At 42.0% G+C, this 12425-nt stretch overlaps 1 protein-coding gene across 14 annotated transcripts in view; it reads left to right on the forward strand.

The window, feature by feature from the left end:
• The window catches only part of Sgms1 (sphingomyelin synthase 1), a 277830-nt gene extending 271269 nt beyond the window's left edge, over positions 1-6561 (forward strand). For all 14 annotated transcript variants that reach the window (XM_052760579.1, XM_052760585.1, XM_052760590.1 and 11 more), the window contains 3 exons: positions 20-173; positions 4009-4175; positions 4778-6561. In XM_052760579.1, the coding sequence (XP_052616539.1) occupies positions 20-173; positions 4009-4175; positions 4778-4957 (501 nt within the window). In that variant the 3' untranslated portion in view covers positions 4958-6561. The remainder of the gene's footprint in view (positions 1-19; positions 174-4008; positions 4176-4777) is intronic.
• The last annotated feature ends 5864 nt before the right edge of the window (positions 6562-12425 follow it).

The raw sequence follows: 12425 nt of genomic DNA on the forward strand, positions 1-12425 counted from the left end.
GCTTTCTCTTTCCCGACAGCTGTTTGGAGACTGGGAAGCGCAAGTGCGGAGGATAATGAAGCTCATTGCTGGAGGTGGCTTGTCCATCACAGGCTCTCACAACATGTGTGGGGACTATCTGTACAGTGGCCACACGGTCATGCTCACGCTCACCTACTTATTTATCAAAGAGTGTAAGTCTAAAACAGCCTTGCTTTGTAATTTCCTCACCTGCCACTCTCCATGGTCCTTTGGAAAATCAGTTTGAGGGAAATCCCCTAAAGCCAAACTGGAGGCCTAAGGACAATTGTCTTATCTTATTATCCCTGTGCACCCAGCAAATGTGTGGGAAGCCCTTAGCTGCAACTCTTGTGGGGGGGTGCCTTGTTCCTGGATGTCAGCTGTAATGTTTGATTGGTTTTAAATATATGTAAATGGCATTGTTTACATATGTGTGTACATATATGTGTGTATATATGTGCATGTGTATTTGTGTATGTGTGTGTATGTGTGTGTGTGTATACACACACACACATACACACACACACACACACACACACACACACACACACACACACATGAATATGTTCTGCCACTTTTTACTTTTAGATTGTTTTGGGGACATGAGGCTTGGTTCATTCTTTTTAATTGCTGTTAGGGTTTGAACCCTATAAGTGAACAACAGATGAAATTTTATTGTTAGAAGCAGTTTATTAAGTTCCTGTAGTGGTATTTGCTCCACCCATGACCTTTGGCTATAGGGCCCGAAGGAGGTGGTGCTTCTTGCTATTGTACGTGACCTCTTAAAAGGAAAGGGAGAGGGGTCACATTGTGGGTCCTTTTTTTTTTTAATCCTGGCATGATCAGACACCAGACAGCCTAGGAATTGAACCCAGGTCCTCTGGAACATCAATCAGTCAGTGCTCTCAACTGCTGAGCCATCTCTCTTTCCCTCTGAGTGATAAATGAAGTAGGCTGCTGTGATCCTGCAGAGGAGGGACACATACCACTGTCTGGAAGTGTCTTAGGAGCATTGTAGTCCTTGAAAGTGTGTGTGCTGGGAGCTGAGAGGGGTACCGAGAAAGAGAACGGACAGATTACAGCAACGATCAGAGGGTGCCCTAAGCCACAAAGCAGCGTCTGTGAGGTGCACTTAGAGGGGTGGGAGACAAGGAAACAGTGTCATCTGATGTCTCCTTCAGAGAGACAGCAAGTACTCCTGCAGGAGCTTCCAAGTCTCTGGCTTCTGTTGTAGTTAGGCAGAGTAGGTGTGGCTTGACCTGTCCATCATCCATGGGGAGAAGGGGAAGGTATGGAAGGGCATGGTGAGTCATATTGGACTGGTAGGAGGAAGAGGAAGCAGGCTGGCTAACCCTGTCCTTGAAACATAAGTAAAGGAACCATTAAGAAGTAAGGTGTTCTGCAGGAGCCTGACTGTGTGATCAAATAAAGTGAATTCTACAGATGTCTATTCAAAGGACATCTGGCCCTTATACTATGATATAACCAGGTGTAGAAATGGGATCCTTAGGGGTCAGATGCCATTGACCCTTCAGGAAAGGGGTGCCTGCCCCCTACTGGTTGACCCCTGAAATAGTTTTTCATGTTAAATTTCATACTGGATCAAAAGCAACAATATTGGCCTTCCAAGAATCACAAAACTCTGTTTTGGGATCCTGGAACTATCAACCCCTAGCATTGTGACCCTGGGAAAAACTTTACTCTTTATGTGTCTTTGTTTCCTTATCTTTAAAGTTAATTTTTATTTCCTGAGTGGGAAAGAGGTTATAAAATTAAAGCAAATGATCTGTATGGAGGGTACTCAACAAGTTTCATAGAAAATGTGTAGTTGCTGCTATTGCTGTATTGTTAAGGTATCAAGTATGAATATTAGTGAGCTATTCTTGTCCCCATCACCCAATTTAAAATTGCCCTAAAAAAAATCAATGAACAAAACCCTTTTCTCCCTCTCCTTCTGATCCCCCTCATCCTGTTTATTGTTCACCTTTAGTACAATACACAACTCTATGATTGCAGTCTCTTCCTCCCTCTCTCTCCTTCTGGCAAGACTTCTCTCCACAGAGGCGGTCCTTTGCCTACGCTGCTTGTTGGTCCAGGCATTCTCACACAGGACCTGTCTCTGGGCATGGTAGATGCACACTGCCTGAGTGAGTGACTGCTGCACCTCTTGAGAATCTAGTAAAAAGCAGCAGTACCTTCTTCCCAGAAATGGGGGCAGTAGATCCATTCAAACTTTTCTCTGAACTCCCAGGCCCTCTAGCCCCCTACCCATTGAGAATGTGGAATAGAAAGGCGTGCCTGTACTAATAGAGAGCTGTCTCAACTGTCTCCCCAGATCTGCATACAAACAAGTATTTGTGTGGCAGGGTCCTGTCTTTAGGATGATGTTTGGACCACAAATTCCAGGCATCTGTTCTTTTATTTATATTTAAGAAATAGAAACCTCACAATCTTTCAGATGATTGTGTAGTTACGGAACCCGGAAAGCAGGATGGCAACTGTAGTGGTTATAATTGCTTGGTCCATGTCTAAGCATCTGTGGCACAAATGTGAGCTGAGCAAGGATGACAGCACTGAACACACCAGACTGGATGGGGAAAAGACCATGAGGCCTCAACCCTACACAAAGAACTATAGGCAACTGAGTAAACCTGGGAACACAAGAGGCGGTTCTCCCCAGGGAAGAGCACAGCAATCGATCGTTCAGTGTCAAACAATCAGCCCTGGAAACATGCATACAAGTAGTGTTATATGGACTCAGCAGGTTATGTTTGTGGATATATTTATGTATTTACAAACACATGTGCATACAATAACAGTGAAAAAAGAGGCCATGAACTTGAAGGAGAGTAGGAGAGGTATATGGGAGGGTTTGGAGGGAGGAAAGAGAAGGAAGAAATGTTGTATTTAAATTATAATCTCAAAAAAATAAATGGAATAAATGCATTAGGTATTGGGTTTATATAAAGCATTTGCCTCAATTAATCTACGGGTTAAATTTAATTAATGCTCGTTGGACAGGTCTTAGGGCGATAGCTCAGGGGGTAAAGTGCTTGGGGTGCAAACATGAGAACCCCAGGTAGGCATGGCATATACTTGTAATTGCAGAGCTGGTGTGGACAAGACAGGGGGTCTTGGGAGCAAGCTGAGTAGTGAGATTAGCTGAATAGGTGAGGTGTGGTTTCATAGTGAGAGACCCTCCCTCCCTTAGTACGTAAGGTAGAGTGATCAAAAGAGAAACTCGTCATCAACCTCTGGCTTCTACATGCGAGGCACACATACACCTACATACATGTGTGTCTGCACTCACACAAACATTCACATACATACATACACATAAAAATGTCAGTAGACAGTCTTAAAAGTAGTCAGTGGTAATACACACCTTTAATCCCAACACTCGGGAGGCGGAGGCAGGTGGATCTCTATGAGTTCTAGGCCAGCCTGGTCTACAGAGTAAGTTCTAGGACAGCCAGAACTATACAGAGAAACTTTGTCTTGGAAAAAAAAAATGAGTGCAGTGCAGTAACCTGTGCATATTTGGTCATAGTCACCTTTCCTTTTTTAGTTTATTTACTTTTCTTTTATATGCATTGGTGTTTTGCCTGCAAGTATGTCTGTGTGAGCGTGTCAGATCTTGGAGTTACAAATAGTTGTGAGCTGCCATGTGGGTGCTGGGATTTGAACCTAGCTCCTCTGGAAGAGTAGTCAGTGCCCTTAACCACTGAGCCATCTCTCTAGCACCCACAGCCACCCTTTAAGTTACATTTCTGATTATATAAAGCAAGTTACAGTCCTATATGAATTACTACTGCTAGTCACATCACTCATTAAAAGCTGTTTTCATGTAGCCCTGGTTATAGAGAAATAAAACATCTTTTGGTTTGCTGGCCCAGGCTTTCCGGAGGAAAGATGTAAGACAGTTGATCTCAGGAATGGCAGAAGCGTGGCTGAGTGCCCTTCATGGCATTTGAGAATGGGACTGTTGTAAATTTTTCCTCTTTCTAGATTCCCCTCGGCGACTCTGGTGGTACCACTGGATTTGCTGGCTCCTCAGCGTCGTTGGAATCTTCTGTATTCTCTTAGCGCATGACCACTACACTGTGGACGTGGTGGTGGCCTACTACATCACCACAAGACTCTTCTGGTGGTATCACACGATGGCCAATCAGCAAGTGAGTCTCCCCTCCACTGCATTTGATTTTGACTTCTCGTATCCATGGCTTGGTGCTGCTGGCTTAGGCTGGAGTAATATAATGGAAAGACAAAGAATCTATGGATTTTTTTCCCCCAGTTTCTCTTTCCTAGGAAGAGCCAGCTGAAATAGTACTGGCTTTTATAGCATCAGTCCTCCGAAGTATCAGTTTTGTTAATGTAATGACACAGATAGTGTTTTCTTCTGACATATAGACTCTCACTGTCTGTGAAAAAATATTCCCTAAGCCTCTTTCTGCACTCAATATGTGTTCCTAACCTCCTTTTGTTATGATGGGCCCTTCACTAATTCTATAGTTATATTTAATTAAGTTTTCCCCTTATTATAAGCATGAAAGAGAAAGGAAAGGGCTGAGATGTTTAATAAGCAAGAGTTGAGGGAGCCTCAGTTTCCCTTGCTCTGCTGTAATCATATGTGTTCAGGGTATAGTATGGTGGACTGAGAGTGGAGCTATGGGGGTGGGGGTGGGGCAAGTCTGGGATCCTTTGAATTTGAACATGGGAAATGTTTGGAAATGAAAGATTGTGAAATAAAGAATGTGTCTGTTCTTTGCTTTCTTAGGTGCTAAAGGAAGCTTCCCAGATGAACCTCCTGGCCAGGGTGTGGTGGTACAGGCCATTTCAGTACTTTGAAAAGAATGTCCAAGGAATTGTACCTCGATCTTACCATTGGCCCTTCCCCTGGCCAGTAGTCCACCTTGGTAGGCAAGTTAAATATAGCCGGTTGGTAAATGACACATAACAACTCTACAGAGTCGGGGAATGAGGACCTGTCCGAAGTGCTAAGAGCTCCCTGAGAGAAGATGCCATAAGACAAAGACCTCCCTACTGCTATTATCTTTCAACAGTTACCTTGACTTAACCTATTGAGTTACCTGGTCAGCACTGTGATCTCTCTCTCTCTCTCTCTCTTTTTTTTTTCTCTCCAAAGGACCTGCGTTGGACAACAATAAAGAAAATTTACCTTATCATGCACTGTACACATTTCCTGTTGTTAAGCCTGGGGCTTCCATAACCGGCAGCCACCATGCTCCTCTATATAATTCAGCAGCACCACTGTGCGCTTCCATATCATAAGCTCTGGCCTTTCCAGCCACATCTGGGAATAAAGTGTGTTATTTTCTTGGGAAAACATACTTTTCATATCTCTTGCCCCAAAGATAGGGCTGTAAGCCATTTTCTAGCAAATGTCTCTATGAAGGGTTCTAAGTGTCTGAATGGGATTTAGTTCCGAAATCTCTCTTCCTGCTATGCTGATGTCCAGCTGAAGATGGTAGGTGTGCAGAGATCTGGTCACGTGGAGTTTTGTAAAATCAGCAGAGACGGTGTATCAAAAACTGAAAAAAAAAAAAGATTCTGTTATAAAGTGATTTTTCTAAGTATTTCCTAACTTTATTTTTCAAAATGATGTTATGAAAACCAAATTTAAAGATTTTTACATGTCACAGAAAAGAGTTAAAATTTAAAAATGCTTCTTGGGAGAGAAATTTGTCTATGTTTCTAGTGCCTTTCTTGTCTTGATTGTATGGTCGGTAGGCAATCTTACATGTTTTTATTTAAAGTATTCCATGAAAATATAAATGTATGTATACACTACTAAATTTTGCATTTATAGCTAAATTAAATCAAAAGACTGCTAATGGTTTTAAAAATGTTTTGAATTTAAGAATAGGGGTGTGAATTAAGAGTATGTGCCCATTCACATATTGTGAGCGGGCTGCAGTGACACGTACCACTGAAATTGCTTCATCTTTGGTAGTTCAATTAACTACTCAATAAAAACAGCCATGAATATCTTTTTTAAAAGAGAGTTTTGAAGATGGTCACTTAACCTAAAACTTGAAAGCTATAAATTAGTTATCCATAGTCTCATGACAATTTTCTTGGTGAATAACAACAAAAAGAGATCTATTTCTTTAAAATATATTTGTGCAGAAACTGCATGTATCTCTGAGTTTTACTCCTGACATGCGTATGTTTGGGGAAGTATTCTGCTCTATACTTGCCAACGTGGAGAACAAAATAGTTTTCTAAGAACGAAGAAGTATATATATATATAATATCCATTCTGTATTTTATGTGCAGCAGAATTACCTTCTGTAGGTTTTGTGTGTATGTGTGTGCACAAGTGTGTGTGCGTGTATGAGTGTGTGTGTATGTTACTCACAAGGTGATATTTGTATTGTAAAACAATAATGGTGAAGGAAATAAAAAGGCTTTTAAATTTTTGTTTGTTTTAAATCTTTGTAAAGTTATTATTCCAGAGAGTATACTGATATCTTACAGCTTACCTAAATCATAAATTAATCAAAATGCACTTTTTAATAAAAACTGATACTGAAAGTATGTGGCTATTATATTGTGTTCCTCTTCACAGAACTCATGAAGTTGTTAAATCAGTGCAAGAAACCAAGCCTCACGATCTCTTCAAAGCTTGTTTGATCCAAATCTTTACTATTCACCTATTTCTCCATGCAGGACTTTTGTATTTTTTTGTTGTTCTGTTTTGTTTTTTTTCAAGACAAGGTTTCTCTGTGTAGCTTTGGAGCCTGTTCTAGAACTCGCTTTGTAGACCAGGCTGGCCTCAAACTCAACAGAGATCCACCTGCCTCTGCCTTCCGAGTGCTGGGGTTAGGGTGTGCACCACCACCAGCCGGCCAGACTTTTGTATTTTAATCATCAAAAACCCCTACAGGCCTGTAGCTGGAGAGTTTTCTCTCCGGAAAAAAGAAAAGGGGAAATGCTGTGGGATGGTCTGTATGTGCTCTGATTGGTCAATAAATAAAACACTGATTGGCCAGTAGCCAGGCAGGAAGTATAGGTGGGACAAGCAGAGAAGAGAATTCTGGAAAGTGGAAGGCTGAGGCAGAGAGACACTGCCAGCCGCCGCCATGACAAGAAGCATGTGAAGATGCCAGTAAGCCACGAGCCATGTGGCAAGGTATAGATTTATAGAAATGGATTAATTTAAGCTGTAAGAACAGTTAGCAAGAAGCCTGCCACGGCCATACAGTTTGTAAGCAATATAAGTCTCTGTGTTTACTTGGTTGGGTCTGAGTGGCTATAGGACTGGCGGGTGACAGAGATTTGTCCTGATTATGGGCAAGGCAGGAAAACTCTAGCTACACAGGCCTTTGTTTTTCAATATATAAAAAGAATCACAGATAAGTTAAAAATTAAACTGTTACCATTATTTACCAATACCTGTGAATTCTCTAATTCTCAACCAAATTACTTTTTTTTTCTATAATGGAACTGATGTAGCCTTTTCACTATAGATGGGAAGGAAGGGTCTTGATGTGGTGGTTCTCAACCTTTCTTAAGACTATGACCCTTTAATACAGTTCCTTATGTTGTGGTGACCCCAACCATAAGATTATTTTGTTGCTACTTCATACCTGTAAATTTGCTATTGTTATAAATCATCATGTAAATATCTGATATGTGACCCTAAGTGGGTCATGACCCACAGGGTGAGAACCTATGGTCTGAGGTGAGGTTCAGTGACAGCCTGTGGACAGTCTGTGACTTGGGAAAACTCTTCCCAGAAAGATGATACTGATCCCTGACTTAAAGCACAGAAGGGCTTAATAGAAGAGGCGTGTCTTTTTTGTTAAAGGATAACCCCAGGGAGGCCAGTAGGACTTGACTGCAGAGAGTTTTGAGTTTTTGTGTCCCAGGCCTATAGGGCAAACAAGCACAATGCCCCACCTGGCCCATCTCCAACTCTGGTGGGGTTGGCTTCCTTTGTGTATTAACTGGATGCTGTGTCCGGAAAAGGAAGCAGAACGGGTAGCCATATGAATTACTAACACATGTAAGAAATGGGCTCTTTTTCTCCCCCTAAGAAACTTGAAGTAGTGTTTTGTTGTGGTGAAGGATTGAACCCAGGGCCTTGAGTGTTCTGGACAAGTAAGTAGTGTATCATTAGCTGTCCTGCCCCACCATCCCCAGGGTCTATGTAGCCTAGGCTAGTCTTGAACTCCTGATCTGAACTTCCCCCTACTTTCCAAGCACTGGGGATACAGGTACACACCACCACAGCCAGCTTCCTTCCCTGTTTTGCTATAGGGTCTGAAGTTGCCTAGGCTGACCTTCTATTCATTGTATCTCAGTCAGGCATCAAGCATGTAAGACCCTTCTGCCCCAGCCTCCTGAATAACAGGAGTGTGATATAACGCCTGGCTGAAACCTGAAATGATTCTATTAAAAACGCACACTGAGGAGTTTTTTTGCTGTGTGTGTGCCAGCAAAGTGCCTTGCTAACTTCACATAAGTACGTGCTGCATATTGAGCAGAGCTCCCTTGTACCCCATGTGTTCTCCCAGACAATTTCTACTTTGACTTTTATCTACATGCATTATTTTATGTGGCTATAAAATCTAGGAACACATGCTGTTTGTCTTCCTCAGACAGGCTTAATTTGCTTCTGCCTGCTGCAGATCCCATGAAGGGCAAAGAGAAATGTCCTTTTATCCTGGAGGTTGCAGTACAGGGTAAAACGAAAGACGCCCCATAGAGTTTTTGCCCTCTATGGTCAGATGAACCCCTAGACAATGGCTACAATTACTTCACTCAGCTGATGAGTCAAGCATGCTACATGTATTCTCTTGGTAACCCTCATACAAGCACGATGTAGAGTCACTCCCCATTTCATGTGTAAACCAGTCCAAGTGACTCACACCACTGACTCATAGGTGGTAAAGGGAGTCCCCAGTTTCCACCCTACCTAGGCAGTGCTGTGAGCTTTGCATCAGCAGTGGTAGAAACCTCTGCCTATGAGGGTAAGGTTAAGTTGGATGACTTAATTATAGCCTGTGTCAAAGGACATGGACACCATGAGGTGTGAGGGAATTTTACCAGTGTCCTAGTGGTGATGTGTTTTATTTCTCTCTGAAGGGCATGCCAGGTTTGATCAGTTGGGTGTTTCATAAGCTTGATTGGAACCATCCAAGATGAGAATTTATGCCACTGTAATTTGACCCCCATTATACAGAAAGTCATCTAGATTTTGAGCTCACTACGGAATGGTGTGCTATGCAAATCCCTTAATAGCCTTTATCTTTCTCTGCCTGTGGTCAGCCACCTTACTTAGAAAGTAAAACCCTTGCTATTCTGCTTATTAGCAGCTGTTTCAGAGTATAGATTAGAAGGAACTTATGTGATCCTTATCATCAAAGGAATTTGATCTCAATAAACAAGTCATTTCTCCTTTAGTCAGGTACTTAATAGTGTGTGCTTGCAGTCCCAGACAGCTGCTCTTAGGGTTGAGGCAGGAGGATTGTTTCACAACTCAAAATTCCAACCTTGAGCAACATAGCAAGACCCTGCCTTAATAAACAAGTGTCTGGGAGGGCTGATTTAGTGGTTAAGGGGGCTTGCTATATTTTCCTGAGGACCTGAGTTCAAATCCCAGCACCACAGGCATGGTGATATGCACCTTTACCTTCAGTGCTGGGGGAGGAGCACTGAAACAGGAGAATTTGTTTTGCCCTCAGCCTAGTTCCAGATTCAGTGAGAGGCCCTGTCTCAATGCAATAAGGTGGGGAGAGAGAGCAGGACGCCAGTATCCTCTGGCATGGCCGTTTGTATCGATAAACAAAAGGACCAAAACTTGTCTAAAGATTGCTCTAGAGTTTATAGTGCACATTTTAACCTGAGCTATGCCTGTCTTGAGTGGAGTGCAGGGTCTGTCTTGTCACTGTGTATGCTCAGCTCCTCCTTCCTGTCCCTTGGGAGCATTGCTGCCGGTCACTTATCCAAATGTCACAATCACCCAATATATCATTACCATTATTCCCTTAAGCAAGTAGTTATCTTTTAGGTTAATTAAGAACTAGAAAATTAAGAATCAGAAAAAGCAAAGATTGTGTTCATCTTTATGTAGTGGTGTGTTTTATGTAGCTATAAGGACTTTGGTTTGGTTTGCTATCTGTTTGGCTGTTTCTTAAGTTTTTGAGACAGGGTTTCTCTTTGTAGCCTTGGTTGGCCAGGAACTCAAAGCTCCTTCTGCTTCTGCCTGCAATTAAAGTGTGCACTACCATGCCCAGCTAGATTTACATTTCTGACCTCCATTTTCACTGAGCTTGGGGAAATTCTCACTCCTTGCAGAGCAGACTAGCTGGTGATGTTAGCTTTGTCATGGAATGTGTTTCTTTCCCCTTTACTTTCAAAGGATACCTTGCTGGTATGGAATTCTGGGTTTCATGGTGTTGACTTTATGGCCCACATTTTGTCTACAGGACTTCTCACAGGGGACCTGCTCTCATCCTTGTGTCTCCGTTGGTAGCTGAGTCTTCCCACTGGCTTCTTTAAAACGTATCTTTGCTGTCCACAGTTTGAATAGGACATGCCTAAGTGTAGAGTTTTTAGTTTTTTTCTTTTTGAATTTCACGTAGATACTAAGCTTAGTTGTTCCTCAGCAGTGCTGTCCCACTGATGAGCACATCACAGGCATTCTGTGTTCTGTTCTAATACTCATGATTCCTAACATTTCTCTTGGCCCTTAAATTCCCCCTCTGTCTGCTTAGAGGACTCTTCTTTCCCTTGCCCTACTTTGTCCATAACTTACTTTAAGTTCTCTGCGTATCTCTCTGTCTTTGTCTCTCTATCTCTTTGTCTCTGTCTCTCTCTCTCTCTCTCTCTCTCTCTCTCTGTGTGTGTGTGTGTGTGTGTGTGTGTGTGTGTGTGTGTGTGTGTGATTCTTAGATCTCATTCTTTTCCTTAAGATTTATTCTTTGACCTTATGCTTATGAATGTTTTGCCTGGATATATGTATGTGCACCACATGAGCACCTGGTGCCCTCAGAGGTCAGGTGTCAGGGCTCCTGAAACCAGAGTTAGGGATGATTGTGAACTCCCACCATGGGAGTTCTGGGAACTGAACCCAGGCCCTCTATAAGAATAGTAAGTAATCTTAACCACAGAGCCATCTCTCCAGTCCTTGGGTCTCATTCTTGTTCTTGCTTTGTATGTTCTGTCTTCGGGGTATTTCTTCATGTCCTTTAGCAAACTTTGTAAATTTTTTGTTGAAAGGTAGACATATTAGGTTGAGAAATAGGACTTTAATTTTAATGTATTTATTCGTCTGTGTTGTACTTAATACTTGCAACTGTAGATACCAAAGGCTCCATAGTTCTTTAGTGTACTGTTTGGGATGTCCCTCTTGACTGGGCTTCCTCATAGTTTTATAATGGGTATGGGTTGTATTTCCAAGCTTGAACTTCACAAGTAAATATTAAACCCTCTAATCTACCACTTGACTCTTGCTGAGTACTTTGTCCCCTTAAGTCAAATGGGAAGGCTAGAAGTAACTGGCATAGGACAAAGGGCCCCTAGGCATTTCTCATTCTAACACTGGTTTCCAGTCTACCTCTAGCAGTTCATTAGTGTTGCTGTTCTGTCTTAGAGCTGCAGTGGTGAGTGTCTTCTGCTCCATGAAGGCAAAGCTCAGTCATTATCCTTGATGCAGCTACACGTATTATGGTGTGCTAGTTGGACCTGCGACCTTAGTCCTGTGGTGTATCCAAGAAAAGTTGTTTTATGTTTGGTTCAACCTTTTCTTACTATGATGACTTCCAAGCTTTTACACTGTAGAAGAGAGACTTTGGTAATATTTTTCATAGACAACAAATAAGTGGTTATCTATAGAGTATTATTAATGACTGAGTCCATAAACTTGTCTCCTAACAACAGTTGAAGATCTAAAACTGACTATCAGAACTGTCAATACAGAAGATATCCAGAACATCATGAGTAGAAAATGACAGTGGTGTGAAAACCAGAGGGGTTACACTCTAGGACAGTGGTTCTCAACCTTCCTTACATTGCAACCCCTTAATACAGTTGCTCATGTTGTGGTGACCCCCAAACATAAAGTTATTTTTGTTGTTACTTTATAACTGTAATTTTGCTACTGTTATGAATCTTAATGTAAATATCTGATATGCAGATGGTCTTAGGCAATCCTTGTGAAAGGGTCATTTGACTCCCCCAAAGGGGTCAAGACAAACAGGTTGAGAACTGCTGTTCTAGGACCTTGTAATTAGCATTCATTCAGATTGCTGAGGCCCATTCCCTAGGTTTCTTGACAGTGAAGTTATTCAAAACTTTTGATGTGCCAGTGTGCCTGGCAATGCCCATATAGAACTTAGAATGAAGCTGTATATAAGTCCAGGTGTCACATTGTTTTACCAAATATATATATATAT

This window comes from Peromyscus californicus, unplaced genomic scaffold (assembly GCF_007827085.1).
Source record: "Peromyscus californicus insignis strain IS unplaced genomic scaffold, ASM782708v3 Scaffold_4__1_contigs__length_199733344, whole genome shotgun sequence".
NCBI classification, from domain to species: domain Eukaryota; kingdom Metazoa; phylum Chordata; class Mammalia; order Rodentia; family Cricetidae; genus Peromyscus; species Peromyscus californicus.